Source organism: Nicotiana tomentosiformis, chromosome 5 (genome assembly GCF_000390325.3).
Source record: "Nicotiana tomentosiformis chromosome 5, ASM39032v3, whole genome shotgun sequence".
NCBI classification, from domain to species: domain Eukaryota; kingdom Viridiplantae; phylum Streptophyta; class Magnoliopsida; order Solanales; family Solanaceae; genus Nicotiana; species Nicotiana tomentosiformis.
This window is the reverse complement of record NC_090816.1, coordinates 131,390,232-131,410,855: the sequence shown is the minus strand read 5'-3', so window position 1 is coordinate 131,410,855 and position 20,624 is coordinate 131,390,232. Positions and strand designations below refer to the sequence as shown.

The 20,624-nt window shown below is 34.9% G+C and overlaps 1 protein-coding gene and 1 long non-coding RNA gene across 4 annotated transcripts in view; both read left to right on the top strand.

Moving 5' to 3' along the window:
• The window catches only part of LOC104103376 (8-hydroxygeraniol dehydrogenase-like), a 143,727-nt gene extending 126,012 nt beyond the window's left edge, over nt 1–17,715 (top strand). The window contains exons 1-7 of one of the 3 annotated variants that reach the window (XM_009611281.4): nt 12,373–12,549; nt 12,897–12,959; nt 15,447–15,567; nt 15,699–15,812; nt 16,113–16,623; nt 16,890–17,043; nt 17,282–17,715. In XM_009611281.4, the coding sequence (XP_009609576.1) occupies nt 15,470–15,567; nt 15,699–15,812; nt 16,113–16,623; nt 16,890–17,043; nt 17,282–17,487 (1,083 nt within the window). In that variant the 5' untranslated portion in view covers nt 12,373–12,549; nt 12,897–12,959; nt 15,447–15,469 and the 3' untranslated portion in view covers nt 17,488–17,715. Of the gene's footprint in view, nt 1–12,372; nt 12,550–12,896; nt 12,960–15,392; nt 15,568–15,698; nt 15,813–16,112; nt 16,624–16,889; nt 17,044–17,281 lie in introns of those variants that run through there. The other 2 variants (XM_009611275.4, XM_070175367.1) reach the window with 2 other exon arrangements.
• Nucleotides 1,624–2,087, top strand: LOC138891843 (uncharacterized). Its single transcript, XR_011408180.1, has 3 exons — nt 1,624–1,738; nt 1,824–1,955; nt 2,028–2,087. It is a non-coding gene; the product is annotated as an uncharacterized lncRNA (long non-coding RNA).
• Nucleotides 17,716–20,624: the final 2,909 nt, after the last annotated feature.

Genomic DNA, 20,624 nt, shown 5'->3' with positions numbered 1-20,624 from the left:
TGATAATCAAAAATTTTAATATTCTCTCAGAAATAAGAAAGGAAATTAGAATAAGAAATGACAAAATAATCAATAGAAAGCACAAGAAAGTAATTATATTCCAATTATAATCAGAACGTGTCCCTACAAATGACATTTCTTTCCCTTATATAGAGGTCTTCAAGTACAACGTCTTTTCCCTTTTATGACCGAGTCATTATGAGCATTAATGATATTAATGAAATATTATAATTGGTAATCGTAACTGTTCGTGAAGATTTTATAATGTTTGTAATCATCCACGCTCATTAATTGAAGATCCATGAATCTTCTACCGGTGCCTCTTCATATAACTTAAAGAGACTCGAGCAACTGTTTCTTTTCACCTCGTGGGTGAATTGTTCGTATCTGCTGCAACTCGTGTCTCTTTTAGTGCTCCTCTCCAGCTGTCGCTTTTCTAGTGATCCACGTGCCTTACCATGTTAACCACATAATTAAATCCACGTGTAAGATTTATTTTTACCAATACAGATAGTCCCCCCCCCCCAACTTACCAATTATTTAGCAATTGAATATTTGGAAAGTGGATCATATTTATGACGGAAATGTTTTGCCGTCGTTTCTCACATACCATTGCATCTTCCTCTGAACCAATGCGTCGTACGTCACTTCCATTTAATGCATGTGACACGTGGCAGTCATCGATTGGTTCTACAACTCTTCAGCGGGTTTTAGGGCTTTTTTGCGGCTGTATCAGTCACGAAATGACTATTTTCATAATGACGTTTCCATCATTACCCTCTTTACATGACGGTTGTTTTGTATATAAATACATCCTTTTCCTTTGCTTTTACGAAAAACTTTCTTCAGTGTTCTTTATTCACAACTTACTCTTGTTCTTTATTACGTACTACTTTCCCATACAACTATGTCTTTTTCAAATCCTGATCCTCGAAAAGTCGTCATAGTAGATGAACTTTCCCTTCTTTTGCTCCTATCAGGAGTAGGAGAGGGGGTAGGTTACGTATTTTAGGGTCAGTGTCTATATGTGGTTCTCCTTCTCAACCCAGTACTACTCCTCAGTCATCTTTTAGAACTAGGGCTTCTTCTTCACATAAATCTTCCGCTAGAAGTAGGGATTCTAGTGAACCGCTTCGTGAATCTACTATCGACGAGATTATTCCTGTTGAACTTTACTTTGTCACTGATAGAGAATTAATTAAAAATCAGGTCACTTCCATGACTTCTCACGATCGTGCTGATGTTTACCCTTCCCATATTACTGAGGGTTTAGTTTCTATTGTGCGGAGAGATTGCTATTGGAAATTTGACTTCCCGATTCTGGTCCCCCATGAAAATCAAAGGATCACTTCCTTTAAAGCTAGTTTTTCTTTTGTGTATACATATCCCTTCACATTAGGTTTTAGGCCACCTATTGATCCAGTTATCATTGAGTTTTGTCGTTTCTTCGTTGTGTGTTTAGGACAGATTGGTCCTATTTTATTGAGGGTTGTGGCATGCCTTAGATACTTGTCAAATTTTTCTTCTTCACCCTTTACCTTTTACCATCTGATTTATCTTTACTCTCCTAAATTATTTCGTCATTGTATTTTTACTCTCGTGGAGAGGAGTAAGAGGGTTTTGGTTAGCCCTGAAGACGACAAAGATCGTGGTTGGTATACCCAATTTGTTGCTGCTCCTACAAGTGGGTTAGTAGGAGAAGAGAACATGCCCTTCCGTGAGAAGTGGAACTTTGCACGTAAGTCTTTCTTTCAATCTTTTATTTCTCTTTTTTTTTTGTGAAGAACTTGTAATCTCGTAACTGTTTTACTTTTCTTTTTCAGCAACCATGGGAACTGTTGAGGAGATTCCTGATTTCCGTGGTTGGGTAGAGAAATTGTTAACCGTTGCTCCTATGGAAGAAAGGTCCTGGAAATACCTTTCAAACAAATTTGGATGGAAAGTTAAGACTCACGGTAACTTTCTCTTTCACTTTCTTCCTTACTTCCATGTTTATTTTGGAACTTATTAACCTCTTTCTTTGTTAGGGTTTCCCATTTGAGGTGTGAGTGCTGCTTCAATCACTGCTTCGAGGCTCTCTCTATCAAGAGATAATCTTAAGTTCTTTGTCAAAAAGAAAAGCTGATACACCACAGAACTCTAAGGATGAAGAAGAACGGGATGAAGGCTCGTTAGTTCGTAAGCCACGGGCTAGGAGAGGGGTCATTTCAGATGACGAAGCTACTCCCTCTCCTAGTTTTGTTCCCATGTCTGAGCCTGAAAATGCTACCTTAGTGAGTTCTGATGAAGAGACGCTTGCTGCTCCCTGTGACTCTACTGAACAGCTCTTTTCTCGTGGGTTTGATGAAGAAAGCTTTGGCTTTATATCTGAGGAAATGCCTCTTACCACTTTTCATGCCTCTGCTCCGATTGAACCTCAGTTACCTGTTCCTGCTACTGCTGCCACTATTCTGCCCGTGGCTATTTTGACTTCCTCGACTGCCCCTACTGTTACAACTTCCCATGTTGAAGTTGGTTCCTCCAGTAACAGTAGGGCAATAAAACAAGTTACCATTGAGATTCTTGAAGATGGTAATCTTTTGAAGAAATCTGGCCAAGCTGATGTATGGCTGAAACCACTGATTGGCCCAGTTGAGAAGTTAAAACTGGAAAGTCACAGCTTTCTAACGTGGATGAATGATATTGTGCATTCGTCTTTAAAGGTATAAACCTTGTCTTTTTATTTTACGTGATTTCTCTTTTACTGGTATCACATTCCTCTTTTCATTGCATAGATCAATCTCATCGGAATGGAGATGATGAAAAGGATCATCCACACAGAGCAGTTGATGAATCATTATCACACTGAGGCGGACAACTGGAAAGAGCAGTTCGAGGGGCTTCAACTTGAGATGGAGGTTTTAGAGGAAGAAAAGTGCACCTTAGAGCAGCAAGTAAAGGTTATGGCAGCGGAACTAGCGGTTGAGAAAGCCTTATCCAATCAGGCAGGCAAAGACAAGAATCTTCTCGAGTCTTCCTTTGCTGAGCAGCTTTCCAAGGCTTCTGAAGAAATTAGGAGCTTAAAGGATTTGCTAAACCAAAAAGAAGCTTACTCTAGGGAGCTTGTTCAAATGTTCACGCAAACTCAAGAAGATCTTCGTGTATCCTCAGACAAGGTTCAGTTTTTAGAGAGATCTCTTGCCCTCCTACAGGCTGCTTACGATGCTGCCTTGAATGGGAAGGATGAATTAAGAGTTGAGGTTGAGCAGTGGGAAAATGATTATGAGGCCCTTGAAGATAAAGCCGATGTTGATGTTTGCTAGGCTTTTTTGAACACTCGCCTTGAAATGCTAATGGAAGTAAGCCGGGAAGGCTTTGACTTAGATGCTGAGATTGCAAAGACTAGAGAGACGATTGAAAAGACCCAGCAGAGTCAAAGATTTTCTTCACCTGAGGTTGGCATTCCCGAGGGTGATGAAATTGCTCCTGGTGAGGCTGTTGTTCAACCTTTTCCTGCTCAAGTTGCTCTTCCTTCTGGTGATGATGCCACTCTTCATCCTACCGGTTCAGATTCTGCCCCACAGTGAAAGTTAAAAAGTTTGAAATGTTTCCTTATTTTTTATTTATTTATTGGTGGAACATTTGGAGATTTACCCCTGGTCCCATTTGGGGGTAATGTTTCGGAAAATCTTACCCCTAGTCCGTTTTGGGGTTTTTTGTATAAGACAATTAAGTTGGAACTAAGTTCATACTTAGTTTTAACCAAGTTATTATAATATCATCTTCTAAGTTTTTGTTCAACTTTTATGATATTTTATTACGAGTTTCGGTACTAGTCTTTTGTTATGCATTAAAAATGCTTCAGTACTTCGTGACTTTTTGAAACAAGCACGATTTATAAAAGAGGGCCCTCTTATAAATGACACTTAATAAAGAAGGCGTCTCAACTTCATAATGGTGTAAACATACGAAAGAAGAAATAGGAACATACATGTTTCTTTGAATAACTTTGAGGAAGTTTTGTATCTTTCGAACTTTCAAATTGTATAATACTTTACATGTATTCAAATATCATCTATAACTCTTTCGTAACTGTTTTCTTTACAACATATTTTACAAAATTCAAGGGTATATCTTGCAACCCATGACTAAATATTGCCATTCGTAAGATTTTTTGAAATTTACATCCACGAGTGTATTCTTCATAGGTTTTTGAATCAGACTTGCGTTTTTGGCTCTTGACTTTGCTCTTAACTTTCGATTTGTTGGGTAGACCATAGGCTTGACTTGAATTCTGACTTTTTCAGTCTTCTTTGCCTTCCTTATATATATATATATATAGTCCCTCACGTGTTTGAGCTTTGAAGTATGAAATCTCAAGCACTTGATTATTCCTTCCATGTGGTCCATTTCCTGAAAAGGAAAAACATACGGGACTCGGAGGTATATATAATTTAGATGATAACTGCTTAACCCTTTATATTTCCATCAGAAAGGTTGCAACCCTAGACCGGGAATAATGTTGCTCCCGCGTGTCTTTCAGGTCTAATATCATCATTTGGTGTGGGCTAGCTTTTTGCCTATCATCTAAAATTGTTAGTATAATTTTAACTGTACAAAACAAAAATCGTAATTGAATGATACATGACTGTGGGTATTTCTTTTGCTCAAAAATAGTATTTTTTTTAAATGAACAGCATTCCAACTCGAGGGTAAAACCTTGCCATCCATGGTTTCTAACTCGTAGGCACCTTTTCCAGTGATACCTCAAACTTTATATGGTCCTTCCCAATTTTGACTTAACTTTTCAGCTCCGGTTGTTTTTATTGATTGGAAAACCTTTTTAAGAACGAAGTCCCCAAATTTGAAGTATCTGAGGTGAGTCTTTCTGTTGTAGTATCGTTCTATGATTTGTTTTTGTGCTGTCATCCGTATTAAAGCTGCTTCTCTTCTTTGTTCGAGTAAGTCCAACTTTGTTCTTAATTTCTCATCGTTCGACTCTTCCGTTGCCAATGTGAATCTCGTGCTTGGTTCTCCTATTTCAACTGGGATTAAAACTTCTGAACTGTACACAAGCGAAAATGGAGTTTCTCCCTTGGCTGTTTTTGTTGTGGTTCTATAAGCCCATAACACTCCTAGTAATTATTCAGGCCAATTCCCTTTTGATTTTTCTAGTCTCTTATTCAAATTATTGATGATAATCTTATTTATTGACTCAGCTTGTCCATTTGCCACGGGATGGTAAGGTAAAGAGGTTATTCATTTGATTTGCTAACTTTGAAAGAACTCCGTGATTTTTGAGCCTATAAATTGTTGGCCATTATCACATATGATTTCTTTTGGAACTCCAAACTGACATATAATGTTTCACCAAATGAAGTCTTTCACCTCCTTTTCTCGTACCTTTTTGAAAGCTCTTGCCTCTACCCATTTTGAAAAGTAATCTGTTAACACTAATAAGAACCGTACCTTTCCTTTAGCTTGTGGTAAAGGTCCTACTATATCCATTCCCCATTTCATAAATGGACATGGGAAAATAACTGTATGTAATAACTCTGCAGGTCGATGCATATTGTTAGCATATCGTTGACACTTATCACATTTGGCTACAAAATTTTCCGCATCTTCTTCCATTTTAGGCCAGTAGTATCCTACCCTGATTAGTGTTTTAACTAAAGATCTTTCACCTGCGTGATTTTTGCAATGTCCTTCATGTACTTCTCTCATCACGTAGTCCGTTTGATTGGGTCCAAGGCACCTAGATAAAGGACCGCCAAATATTTTTCGATATAAATTATCTCAAATTAGGCAGTAACGAGCAGCTTTTCATCGAAGCACTTGAGATTCTTTCTTGCCTTCAGGTACGATCTCGTACTGCAAAAAATTAACAATCTCATTTCTCCAATCCTACGTTAAATTATTAAAGCTTACCTCATGTTTATCCTGGTCAAGTGCTCAATGAAATAAATGTATTACAATAGCATTTTCTTCACTCGTTACTTTTGCAACTGATGCAAGGTTAGCCAACGCATCTGCTTCTGCGTTTTCTTCCCTGGGTATTTGCACGATCTTCCATGATTGGAATTGCCTGACCAGTTCTAGTGCCTTTTTCAAGTATTGTTACATTCGTGCCTCTCTAGCAGTGTAAGTCCCTTGCATCTGATTGACTACCAGTTGAGAGTCACTTTTAATCATGATTTGCTCTATGGAGAGTTCTCGTGCTAGTTCCAAACCTGCAATTACAGCTTCATACTCTGCTTCATTGTTAGTAATAGGGGTAACATTTAATTGCTTGTCTTATACTTTCACTTGAGGGTGGAATTAAGACAATACCTAAATCGGCCCCTTTGACATTTGAAAAGCCATCAGTAAATAAAGTCCACGTACCTAGATTAGCTCCAGTAAAAATTTGTAATTCCTTTTCTACTTCAGTAATTATTTTTGTATTAAAATCTGTGACGAAATCTGCTAAAACTTGAGACTTTATTGTTGTTCTAGGTTGATAAATAAATAATTATATTCACTTAGTTCTATTGCCCACTTGGCTAGTCTGCCTGACAATTCTTGCTTATGCAAAATATTCCTTAATGGATATGCAGTTACTACGGAGATAGGATAGCATTGAAAATATGGTCTCAATTTCCTAGCTGTCATGACTAATGCTAAAGCTAGTTTCTCTAGATGAGGATATCTAGTTTCAGCATCTAATAAAGATTTACTAACATAATAAATAGGAGATTGTTTACCTTTGTTCTCCTTTACTAAAACTGCACTTACAACTACTTCTGCAACTGCAAGATATACAAATAGTCTTTCTCCATCCCTTGGTTTAGACAGTAGGGGAGGATTTGTTAAGTATGCCTTCAAATCTTTGAGGGCTTGTCGACATTCCTCAATCCATTCAAACTAATTTTGCTTCTTCAATATTGAAAAGAATTTAACGTTTTTCTCTGAAGATCTTGAAATGAATCTTCCCAAAGCTGCAATCCTACCTATCAATCTTTGTACCCCTTTTTTTGCTTGTGAGTATATCAGGTATTTCTTCAATAGCTTTAATCTGTGCAGGATTTACTTCAATTCATTTATTAGATACGAGAAAGCCTAGAAACTTACCTGAAGCTACGCCAAAAGCTCACTTTTCTGGGTTCAGTTTCATATTATATCTGCGGAGGATCTCTCGAAGGTAGTTGAAAGATGTCGAAAATGATCTTCTTCTTGTGTAGATTTGTTCAACATATCATCAATGTACACTTCCATCGTATTCCCCAGGTGTTCTTGGAACATCTTGCTCACCAACCTATGATACGTGGCTCCGGCATTTTTCAAGCCAAAAGGCATGACTTTGTAACAATAAGTTCCCATATTTGTAATAAATGAAGTTTTTTCTTCGTCTAAGGGGTCCATTTTTATTTGATTATAACCAGAATACGCATCTAGAAAGCTTAATAATTTGTGGCCTGTGGTAGTATCAATCAATTGATCTATATGCGGTAAAGGGAATGAATCCTTCGGGCATGCTTTATTTAAGTCAGTGTAATCCACAAAACTCTCCATTTACCGTTCTTTTTCGGAACTACCACAATATTAGCTAACCAATTAGGATATTTTACCTCGCGTATTGAACCAATCTTTAAGAGTTTCTGCTACCTCTTCATCGATCACTTGATTTTTGAATGATCCTTGCTTCCTCTTCTTTTGTTTGACAGGTATGAATGATGGATCTTCATTTAATTTATGAGTCATCACCTTCGGAGGTATACCTGTCATATCTGAATGGGAACATGCAAAACAATCCGCGTTAGCTTTTAAATATTTAATTAACTTACCTTTCCTTTCTGGGTTTAACCTAGCTCCGATATGAATTCTTTAATCTGGCCATTGTTCGAATAGTGGAACAGCTTCAAGCTCCTCAATCGTTGTTTTAATATTTTCGTTCTCCTCTGGCTCTTGAATTACATCTGGTCTGGAGTCCACGTCTATTTGTTTTGATACAATTTCTGTTGAAATTTGATTTACCGCATCTTTCTCACTTGCACTCGTATCTTTTTGACTTGGTTGTATCACCGAATTGATTGTTGATCTCCTCGAATCTGTTGAATTCCCCATTTTTAAGGGAATTTGATAACTTGATGTAATGTAGATGGCACAACATCCATATCATGAATCCACGGCCTCCCAAGAATCACATTATAGGCCATATCCGTGTCTATCACTTGAAATTTTGTTTCTTTGACGACCCCTTCTGTGTATGTGCTTAGTTCAATCTCGCCCTTTGTAATAACGGTTGAGTTATCAAACCCAGATAAGGAATATGCTTTTGGAACTACACGATCGCCCATCAGTATTTCGTTCACTACTCGTAATAGAATGATATTCACAAAGCTACCTGGGTCAATCAAAACTCGTTTTACATTAGTATCATGTATAAGTAAAGATATTACCAGCGCATCGTTGTGAGGAATCATTAATCCATCGGCATCTGCATCATCAAAGGTTATGTCGCCATCTTCCAGAGTTTGGCGAGTTCGCTTCCCGTGAGTTATTATGAACTTTGTTGTTTTTATCGCGGCTGTATAGGTTAGGTCGTTGACTTCTTCTCCGCCGTTTATCACATTTACTGTTCACTTTGGAGACGGAGGTTTTGGGGGATCTTGCCTATTTTTCATGTAAGCTCATTTGCCTTTCTCGCTGAACAATTCCGTTAGATAGCCCTGCTTCAATAAATGTTCAACCTCACCTTGAAATAATCTGCAGTCTGATGTTCTATGGCCGTGATCATTATGGAACTCGCACCAAAAGTCTGGGTTTCTTCTATTTGGATTTGATCTCATCTCTTTAGGCCATCGTACCGTATCCCCCATTCTTCTTAAAACAGCGACCAACTCGGAGGTACTCACGTTAAAATTGTAGTCCCCAATCCTTGCGTTTGTATTAGCATCTCTGTTACGTTCACCTCGATCTTTTCTGAATATCGACGATGATGAACCTGAATCTCTATTTGCGAACCTGTGATCAGCCCGCACGTTTTCGAATTTGGAACGAGATTCTCACCCCGAAGGTCCCATATAAGGCTCGTACCTATTGTTACCGGACCTCTTCTCAGATTCTGACCGCCTCGAACCTATTTTTTCTTTAACCTTTGACTGAGCTACGATGTCTTCTTCGATCCGTAACTTGGTACTGTACCTATTATACACATCATTCCATGTCGTGGCAGGGAATTCTTGTAGGCTCTCTTTAAGCCTCCTCGTAGATTCTGAACTTTTCTCGTTTAAATTGCTTGCAAATGCCATGGCTGCCCAATTGTCAGGTACTCTTGGTAGCAACATTCTTTCACGTTGGAATCTGTCTACGAATTCTCGAAGCAATACTGTATCTCCTTGATTTACTTTGAATATATCCTCCATTCTCTTTTCAACTTTTTGTGCACCCGAGTGTGCTTTTATAAATAGATCTGCAAGCTCAGCAAAAGAGTCAATAGAATTTTCAGGTAAAAGAGAGTACCATGTTAACGCTCCTATGGTAAGTGTTTCCCCAAACGTTTTGACCAGCACAGATTCAATCTCCTGCTTGGTTAAATCATTGCCTTTTACTCCCATGGTGAATGCAGTAACGTGGTCACGTGGATCGGTCGTTCCATCGTATTTCGGGATGCCAGGCATTTTGAACTTTTTGGGAATTGGTAATGGAGTTGTGCTTGGTTTCTATGGTTGTTGTGAATATTTATCGATATCAACTCCTTTGATCACAGGTGGTACATCGGGTATTTGCTCAATACGGTCGTTTTGTTCTTTCACCTGTTTCTGCAAGGTTAGTATTAAAGTTTGTAAATCAGAATTATTAGGTGTACTTAGTCTCCCATCATGTGACTCGTTGGGAGTTCCTCTGCTTCCAGAATTAGCCAACCCTGATCGTGGAATTTCCACAGTTGCAGTATTGTTTGGTGGAGGTGTGGGTGGCACAGCTGGTAGTCCCCTCACGAAAGCCTGGAGAGCATCATTCACGTACTCAGCAATTAACTGCTTCACAGCATCCTGCTCGACAGTTTGTTCATTTCCATGTTGTTCATTGTTATGAGTAGTGGATCTTTCTGGTGATGCTTCTCTTGAACTGCATGGCGTTCCTTGAGGTAACGGAACTGGAGTTCCTTCCACCTGCTGGTTGTTGTCATTGACATTCGATATGATTCAGTTGAGAGAGAGTGATTTGGAAAGTAAGAGAAGATTATCAGATTCCCGTCAACGGAACCAATTTGTTTCACCAAAGAATTAGATTCTCAGTCAAAGCCTATTTTTAGAAGTACTCGGGTTAGTGATAATCAAGAAATTCAATATTCTCTCAGAAATAAGAAAGGAAATTAGAATAAGAAATGACAAAGTAATCAATAGAAAGCACAAGAAAGTAATTATATTTCAATAATAATCAGAACGTGTCCCTACAAATGGCATTTCTTTCCCTTATATAGAGGTCTTCAAGTACAACGTCTTCTCCCTTTTATGACCGAGTCATTATGAGCATTAATGACATTAATGAAATGTTATAATTGGTAATCGTAACTGTTCGTGAAGATTCTGTAACGTTTGTAATCATCCACGCTCATTAATTGAAGATCCATGAATCTACCCTTTTTACTGCCTTGATTCATTCCACTGGTGCCTCTTCATATAACTTAAAGAGACTCGAGCAACCGTTTCTTTTCACCTCATGGGTTAATTATTTGTATCTGCTGCAACTCGTGTCTCTTTTAGTGCTCCTCTCCAGCTGTCGCTTTTCTAGTGATCCACATGCCTTGTCATATCAACTACATAATTAACTCCACGTGTAACATTTATTTTTACCAATACAGTTTGATTTGGTTTGGTTTCGAATTTTAAAAACCGATAAAATTTGGTTTGATTTTGGTTTTAATAAAAAAATAGCCGAAAAAACCGAACCAAACCGAATATAGAAGTAGCTATTTAAATTTATATATATGTATGTATATTTTTATATCAAGTTTCTAAAATTTTATGGTACATATCAGTCGTTTGTATTTTTAGTCTAGTTCTTTGCTATTATAATAATCTAATTCTTTGTTTTTACATTATAGTTTGATTGGTATTTTTCTTTTGCTAAGTACAAGAATTTATTTCATGTTAAAAATAATTAATTTTTAATTGAGTATTAATTTTTTCGTCACTATTTGAATATTCAATTATCATCAATATATCTTGATACATGATAGATTTATCAAAGAGCAATTGATTTGATAGTATTACGTTGAAAATATAGTCGTCGGAATATGTGTTTGGTAGTTTATGTCTCATATTTAAGAAAAAAATGTATAAATAACCGGAAAAAATCGGGAAACCGACAAAACCCGAATCGATAAACCGACTTAATTGGTTTGGTTTGGTTTTAATATTTAAAGAACAGACTTATTTGGTTTGGTTTTTTTAAGAGAAAAACCGATCCAAACCGAACTATGAATACCTCTAATAATAATATGAGAAAATTATTAAATAAGAATACTTAAGGCATAAAAGTTGTACTATTTTAATCCTTAATATAAACTCCCTAACACAAATAACTTTTTATTATAACAATAGTGTTGCACCCTCGACTAATTGCACTGAGTACATGTTATTTTTTATTTGTATTAGATAATTTTATCCGCTAAAACTTAAATGTATGAAAAGAATAACATAGAGTGGTTGACTCCGTGGACTCCATAACATAAATAACTTTAAGATGGGAATGTTTGTAATATATCACAATTTGATTAAACGGCATTTGGATTTGTCTTCTTTCTATTCCCCCCACCCCACCCCACCCCACCCCACAAAAAAAAACACAAAATAACACGAGAAAAGAGTGGGAACATGTTGGAAAGGCATGAACGTACAACACAAAATAACACGAGAAAATTGCAACAATATAACCAAGTGGTCCAAATTTCACAGTATATTCTTTCTTCTTGTAGGTGTATACTTTCGCATTAACTTCGTGGCTCTTCTTTAGCCACTACCAACTTAGAATTTTGTCATATTTGTACCTTCCATGACGTCTATTAGTTCTTTAAACTTTGCTCATTTTGAGAAATTTAAGCAAAATTTTGTATAATGGTCAACAAAAATTTATATAGTAAAACCTCTTTATAACAATATTCATATATAACAGTCATTCAGTATAAAAGCTAAATTTTTTTTAAACTCAATTTTTTAAGTTATATTTTACCTCTCTGTAATAACTTTTTGTCTATAACAATATGTAATACCCCAATATTTTAAATAAGGACATATTGAACATTTAGCAAATAATTTAAGTCCCAAAAAAAACAAAGTAATAAAACAAAAAAAGAAGAAGAAAAGAATGTAAACAAAAGGGCCGAAGTCCGTTAGAAAATAATCTGCCCAAAAGATTCAAAAGGGTTTAGGGGAAGGGAACGAAGAAAGGCTTCAGGAGAAAAGAAAACAAAAACAAAAGCAGAGAAAGAAAGAAAGGAAAAACGTTTTTGGGGTTCTTAGTGCCGAATACTATGTTTTACCTTATCATCGAGATAGATTCTTGAGCTTCAACCATATAATCCAGGTAATTTCATGTAATTCTTCTTCTTTTAACACTATTAATTTATATTATGATTCTTTATGGGTTTAAGTAGAGATGATGTTGGGATTGGATTAAGAGTTTAAAAGATAAAGTTAAAGAAATTGGGAAAAATCCATGAGATCTTTCCAAGAATTAACTGAGTAAATTATATGAATAGGTTGTATTTGGTGGATTTTCTGGATTTGGTTTAAACTACAAATAGCACGAGTAAGTATAAATTGACGAATTAAGAGTCAAATATGAAACCTCGAGGGTTGGGTATTTTATATTAGTTATGAATTAGCCTAAACAAGAAAATTAACACGAGATCGATGTTGATGTGATTATAGATTGGTTGAAGAAAGTTGTACAGATCACTTGAGGTGACGAGTTTGGTATTTCGACACGAGACTGTGAGTAGTAATCTTACCGCAACTTATGTTTTCATAACCTGTATGGTTTATACATGATTTTAAAAATAATATTTGTTACCGAATGTTTGAAATTGCATGTGGGACAAGTCCTTTACTTGATATGGTACTGAACAGTTTACTTGAAATATTTACAGTTATTTAAAATGTTCTCACTGTTACTAGACATGTTTTATTGTTATTTGAGATATGATTACTATTACCGAAATGGGATTACATGATCTGATAAGAACTGAAATACCCTGTACTATTTTAAAAATGCTTTCCTATGAATATTTACTGCTTACAAAGAAAAGTATAAATGGGAGGAGACTTGGAAAGATCCCGTAGCTAACGACAGGTTCGTTAGACTTGGTGCATCTTGTATTTACCGATTACCAAGTACAGTTATATCCCTCGCTAATGGGAAGGTAGAACTACCATACAGTTACAGTTTCCCCTCGAGTAGGGACCTACAATTATATTTGACTCCTTTTATGAAGGGATCCACACAATGATACAGATTACTTGATCCCTTCTTGAAAATCTCCCAAACATAAAGATTGATATGACATAGTGTTTACCGAGTTCATTACCGAATTGTTAAATTGATTTCTATTACACGAAAAATATGATGAGACTGATTATTGTTTATTATTTTTGAAAGTGCATTCTTATGATATTTTCTATTTAATATACAAGCATGTTTTCTAACTTGTCCCCAATTAAAACAGTTGTGGTTAAGTGTTATTACTCACTGAGCTAGCGACTCACTCCCCGCTATTTTTTTCAGAGATAGCATTTGGCATAATAAGGGTTTTGTTAATTAGAGTACAGGAGTTGATAGTTCCTGGTAAGCCCCGCACTTGTTCGCGTGGGCGAAGAATTTATTTATTATTATCGTATTTTCTTTTGAACTCTTAGAGTCACTCCATAGTCATTTTTATTAGTATCATGAGTATTCATTCATTATATTGGACTAGTTACTAGTACTGCACTTTCTTTCGTATTTTTGAGATGGTTTAAATATTATTATGTTAGTAAGGTTGGTAATGTTGGTGAAAACTCGTTTTGCTTAGTTCATGAAGATTGTGGTTGGTTTAGGTGAATATTGGTTTGTTGTATATTGTTTATGAGACAAGAAAACTTTGGATAGTCCTAAAACAGGGGAGACTCTGTCAGATTTTCTGTAAAATACCGATGAGGCTTACTTAGGAGCACTTGCTCCTAACCGCCGGTCATGATCCTAAATTGGGTTGTGACACAACAACCATCATATTTATAGCAGAATACTCTTTGTAAAATTACCCCTCTATAATAGCTATATAGAATTTTAAAGATTACTAATAGTAATTCTAAAAATAGGCACACAATATTTTTCATTAAACAAAATTTTTATCTTGCATAGGATTAAAGATTTGAAGATTTGTACATGATATCTTTTCCATTGGACAAATTTCAAAAAATATTTAGACAAAAGATTTAATTGTTAAGCTCTTAGATGGTTTTCAAGGGAAAGCTAACAGATATCTTTTTGCTGAAAATTTTGACAAGCACCAATTCAAGTTTCAATCGTTATATCGCTAGTAAGAGAATGAAAATCTACGAAACAAGCCACAATTACAAAGTTCATCCATCAATCTTGAAAAAATTTACTTTTCTAGGTAGCTTTAACATGTGTGCCTTAGAGTTTAAATCTTTATTACGTTTAGTTAGGAATTTATTAATAATGTATTAATTTTCTTCAATATTTAACTATTGAAATATACATATTTTTTTAGATTTTAAATTTGAATAATTTTCTTATCTTTTATATGTAACATTAAAAAAGTAAAAATAATTAATTTTTGGATAATTTTTATCCATAACAGCCAAAAAATGATTGTTATTGGTGTATAACAGTCATTCACTATAAAAGCAAAAATAATATCGGAACAAATAAGGGTGTTATAGAGATGGTTAACTGTATAGCTGACTCTACTTACTTAAAACTGGTGTTTAGCAGTGGAGGAATTAGCTTGAACAAATTGAGTTCAACGGAATGCCCTTCTTTAAGAAATTATACTGCATAAATAGGGAAAAATGATTTTTTGTATATAGAATTTTGAACTTAGTTTAATCAAGTAAATATACATGAAATTTCAATTTTATAAGCAAGTTACATCTTAAAGTATAAAATTATATATAACGATATATTATCACTCCGCAGAGATGGTGTAAGTTAATGTGAAATGCTTTAAAATAAAACAAAAAGTCCTGTAAAAAGGGACAGAAGAATAGTCTACATCCACCGAACCGCAAAAGAAAGGCAAAATCTAATTTGTTTACGTAATTAATTGCTCCACGTGATTTTCTCCTTCGCCCACCTCATCGATCACGTCATCTATCAATACACTCAAAAGCCTATATATAGGGATCGTAACATTTTCACTTGGGCATCATCTTCTTCTATTCAATCTACTATTGTTAAATAAATTTTCTTGTACACAGAAATATATATCGACTTATTAAAAATGGCAAAATCATACGAGATTGAGCACCCAATTAAGGCATTTGGATGGGCAGCTAGAGACATATCTGGTGTTCTTTCTCCTTTCAACTTTTCAAGAAGGTGTGCAATTTTAGATTCTTGTCTAAAAAAACTTCCTTATAATGGTTTTTTGTTAATGCATTTTTGTTGTAATTTTGAATTTTTGATGATTGTTACTGAATGAGGGAATTTTTTGTATTAAATGGGAGCAGGGAGACTGGTGAAAAAGATGTGCAATTTAAAGTTATGTATTGTGGAATTTGCCATTCTGATCTTCACCAACTCAAGAATGAATGGGGTAACAGCAAGTATCCCATTGTACCTGGGTAAGATCTGAATTTTCATTCTTTTTTTTTGGGTCAAATGACATGTATTTAAAAAGGACAGAACGGTGCACTAAGTTACCGTAATGCGCGGGGTCCTGAAAAGGATCGGACCACAAGTATCTCGTACGCAGCTTTATCCTGCATTTCTGCAAGTGGTTGTTTCATATGACATGTAAATTCCATAATTCTACATGAAATTCTGATTTATGAACGGTTCGAAGTATTAGGTTAAAACTTAGCAGAACATGTGTAGAATCTATATATAAACATAAGTGTCACTAATTTCTAATATTATTACAGGCATGAAGTTGTTGGTGTTGTAACTGAGGTTGGTAGCAAAGTGCAAAAATTTAAGGTTGGAGATAAAGTAGGTGTTGGATGCATGGTAGGATCATGTCGCAAATGTGAAAACTGTGACAATGATCTCGAGAATTACTGCCCTCGTCAGATCCCTACTTATAACGGCTATAACACAGACGGAACCCTTACATTCGGAGGTTATTCCGATATCATGGTTTCTGATGAGCATTTTGTAGTTCATTGGCCTGAGAATTTGCCAATGGAAGCTGCTCCTCTGTTATGTGCGGGGATCACAACTTATAGTCCTTTGAAATATTTTGGACTCGACAAGCCAGGAATGCACATTGGTGTTGTTGGTCTTGGTGGTCTTGGTCATATGGCTGTGAAATTTGCTAAGGCTTTTGGAACTAAGGTAACTGTGATCAGTACATCTGCTAGTAAGAAGCAAGAAGCGATTGAACGTTTAGGTGCAGACTCTTTCTTGATCAGCCGCGATCCTGAGCAGATGCAGGTGAATATAACTTGGACATTCCTAATTTGAATGATAGTGTAAAGAGTTTCTATTTCGTGGACAGAAAGTATAAAGAATTTACACTATCATGTCAAATTGACCTACAATAGTAGTTCCCACATATGGTAAATTGGAAAATAGATCAATAACCTTTTTATAATTAAATTGTACTGATAGTATATGGTTAGTGTATATAACTTAAACTCTATTGTGTAAACAGAATAATCGGCGGCTAACCTTTCGTTTATCCATTTAAATATGATTAGGCCGCAATGAGCACATTGGATGGGATAATTGACACTGTTTCTGCAATTCACCCTATTCTTCCATTGCTTAGCTTATTGAAATCTCATGGTAAGCTTGTTATGGTTGGTGCACCAGAAAAACCAGTGGAGTTGCCAGTGTTTCCTCTACTTTTGGGTAAGCACATAATTTCTCTAGTTCTGTCCATATATAGCTTTTTTATGCACTAAAAGGTAGTTCGGTGCACAAAACATCTCGCGTGGGAAAGGCCGTACCCCAAGGCGGTGTGATGTAGGCAGCCTACCCTGATGCAAGTATCAGTGGTTGATTTCATGGCTCGAACCCGTGACCTATAGGTCACACGAACACGAAGACAGTATTGTTCAGACTAAAGTATATATAATGTGGAAAACAGGAAGGAAGCTATTGGCTGGAAGTTGCATAGGAGGGATGAAAGAGACTCAAGAGATGGTAGATTTCGCGGCAAAGCATAACATTACACCAGATATTGAAGTTGTGCCCATGGAGTATGTGAATACAGCTTTGGATCGTCTTCTGAAATCGGATGTGAAGTATCGTTTTGTGCTTGACATTGGAAACACATTGAAAGCAGCTAATTGAGAGTTGAGTTACCAAAATAGATTCCGAAAAAGTGCCGTCTGTTATTTGGACTCCTTAATTTTAGTCTATTGCCAGTTTTCTAGTATAGTTTTGCGATTGAGACGTAGTTATTGTTGTATTGTCAGTTTTGTACTAATGCTTTGAGAAAAAGAGAAGTAGCCCTGCTTTGTATGCAGAAAAAAAAACAAATGTCTTGTTTTATATACTAATGATACAGATTTTCTATAAGCTACCTCCTTATGGTTCAAATTTTGAAGGATTAAATAGAAGCCAGTTGGGTACGGGTTATAGTTTTAATGAGACATAAGTCTAAGACAATTTCATTTAATCGAGTATCTAAAATCATTTCTTCATTAATCAATACAACTCTTCATTGTCAACTCTATTCCCCAAGTACACTCTTATCTTCTATATATATATATATATATATATATAAAAGATGGTCACTCAACTTATGAATATCCTATCAAAGTTATTTTGTTTGGTTTGGGATAACAAAATCACTCAACTATTACTTTTTTACTCAGAAAATAAAGAATACATGTTTGGCATGCCATGTCAATATTTTGCAAATGATAGAACTCATTTAGCTCATGTCTCTTATACATATTTACCTCCACACCATAAAAAAATTGGTCTAATTTTTAAATAACAAATTTTAGCTTTAACAAAATAAATTCATATATATACCTATACTACTAAAAGGAGGGTTGTTTGCAATGTGGTTAATCCAAGGGAACATTTAAGAAAAGGGCACATGTGAAATTAGGACAAAACTAATAAGAATCAGGAAAAATGACAATGTATAGCCGCTGTAAAAATAATAGCCGAAAAATATATAAAATTTATATATTTATTTTGTATATATATATATATACATTATGTATGTTTTATACAAAAATTATACAAGTTTTATACACTTTTTCGACTACCAGATATAAATAGTTTCTGACGCGAGTTAAAAGTGATAATACCCTAAGAATTAGGACAAATCAATAAGAATTGTAATATAAATTTTAATTGATAATTGAAAAATAAAATTTTAAAGTTGAATTTAAATAAACTAAATATTCAAAAATAGATATTAACAATAAGATCCACTAACTAGATAGTCCCATAAAATGTACTATTTTGAAGTTTAGATGGTCTTATCATATATATATATATCAAATATTTATATTCAAATATGCAATCATAACTAGATAGTCTCATGGCATGTCAAATGGATGTTCTTTATTTTTTGAGTAAAAAAAGAATAGTTGGGTGACTTTGTTGTCCCAGCTCAAACAAAAGTGACTTTAATTTCGTATTGTATTCCCATAAGTTGGGTGACTATCCGAAGAATTAACTCCGATAATTGACATTGGGCGATTACATATAATAGGATTTTAGCAAATTTTTGGCCTTACATTACATTTGAGAAAGGCATTCCAACCCCCACCCCAAAAAAAAAAACTTGCCTTTTTATTTCTCTCCCAATAACTCCCTCTCTACTTCTCTTTATCGTCTCCCTCTCTCTCTCCCCATGCATATTTTTTCTTCTCTCTCACGGTCAAAGAGTTTTATCATTTTTGAATTTGTTTAAGCAAACTGCTCAATCTAATGTTTATTTTTCAATTTTAAGATTCTTAACATTCGACTGAAACAAACAAGATAGCACTTTCCTTTTTTTTTCTTTTTAAAAATAAAATTAAAAATAATGTTGATTTCCCAATTTTGGGATCCTTAATATCAAAGCAAAGGAACGTGGCAGCACTTTCCTCTTTTCTTTTTCTTTTATTAAATAAAAATATTGTTATAATTTATATCTTGTACATTAATGTATCTTTATGATATATATTTGTGTTATACACAAGAAATAAATTTATTATTCACTGAGATATACAAAGAAGAAAAAACATTTAATATACATTTTAATATACAAAGAAGAAAATAAATTTTTGTTATACATTTATATATACACAAATAAGGGAAATAAAGTTGTGATATATATTTTAATATACATATTATTTGATGTTATACACTTGGATATATAAACAATACAATTATTTTTGTATTATACACTTGGATATAAAGACAATAATAAACGATGGGCAACTATATTTATAATTTCATATTTTAGATATACAAAGAATTAGGAAAATAAAGTTTTGATATAAATTTTGATATACACAAAAAAGGAAAATCGTGTCACGATATATACATATACATTATACATTATTGTTGAGATATATATTTATTGATTATGTGGTATCAATATCTATAACTGGGATTTTCTTCTGCTACTTATGACGGTACATTGTTACACCATGCCATTTTCCCTATCTTCTAACTTCTAAGTCATTTCGTTTGGTTCGACATGAAGTTTGAGAAAAAGAAGAATATTTTTTGGCACTTATCATTTTTATAGTTAAAACCATGTGGTTTTAGCCATACATAACATTTTTATGAATATATTAACATATATTAAGGGAAATATAAGAAGTTTAAAATTTAAAAAAAAAAATTGAGATATTTTTTATCTAGCTGAGTAAATAAAAAAAAGGGTCATATAAAATGAAACGGATGCTTTATGCAAACGAAAAAGGCTTAGTTGGTGCAGGAAGAGAGATAATTTTAGGTCAAATCATGGATCCACCTTTGTTTGTCGTTCCAGGAGTTGATCGTACATGGTCTGACGGTGTATTTCTACATCATTTCTACATTAATCAAAATTACTCTTAATACTATATTATACTTGTATACGGTCGAAATCGAGCTTGCCTATGACATGGCAGGTCAGGCTCGGAATATGACAACCAAAGACTAAAGATCGACCTCGAGTCTCACCGAGGTAGAACCTGACGCCTGCCTTCGAGAACATTGAGTCTGTAATCCCGGAGTCGACCTTAGCCCCGATCGAGCTCGAAGAAATATTGTTAGCATAACCAACAGAAGACCAAAATATCCGTGATCGGACGATTCGGCAGGAATCTTGGCGCGTATCGGTAAGGAACTAGCAATCAGGTAATCAAGGGATTTTTACCTTTTATAGAATTGTACCTAAAGTAGGACTCCTCTACTATATAAAGAGGGATCTAATAATTCATTGAGGACATTATAACACGCATCCCAAAGCAATACATTGTTATTATTTC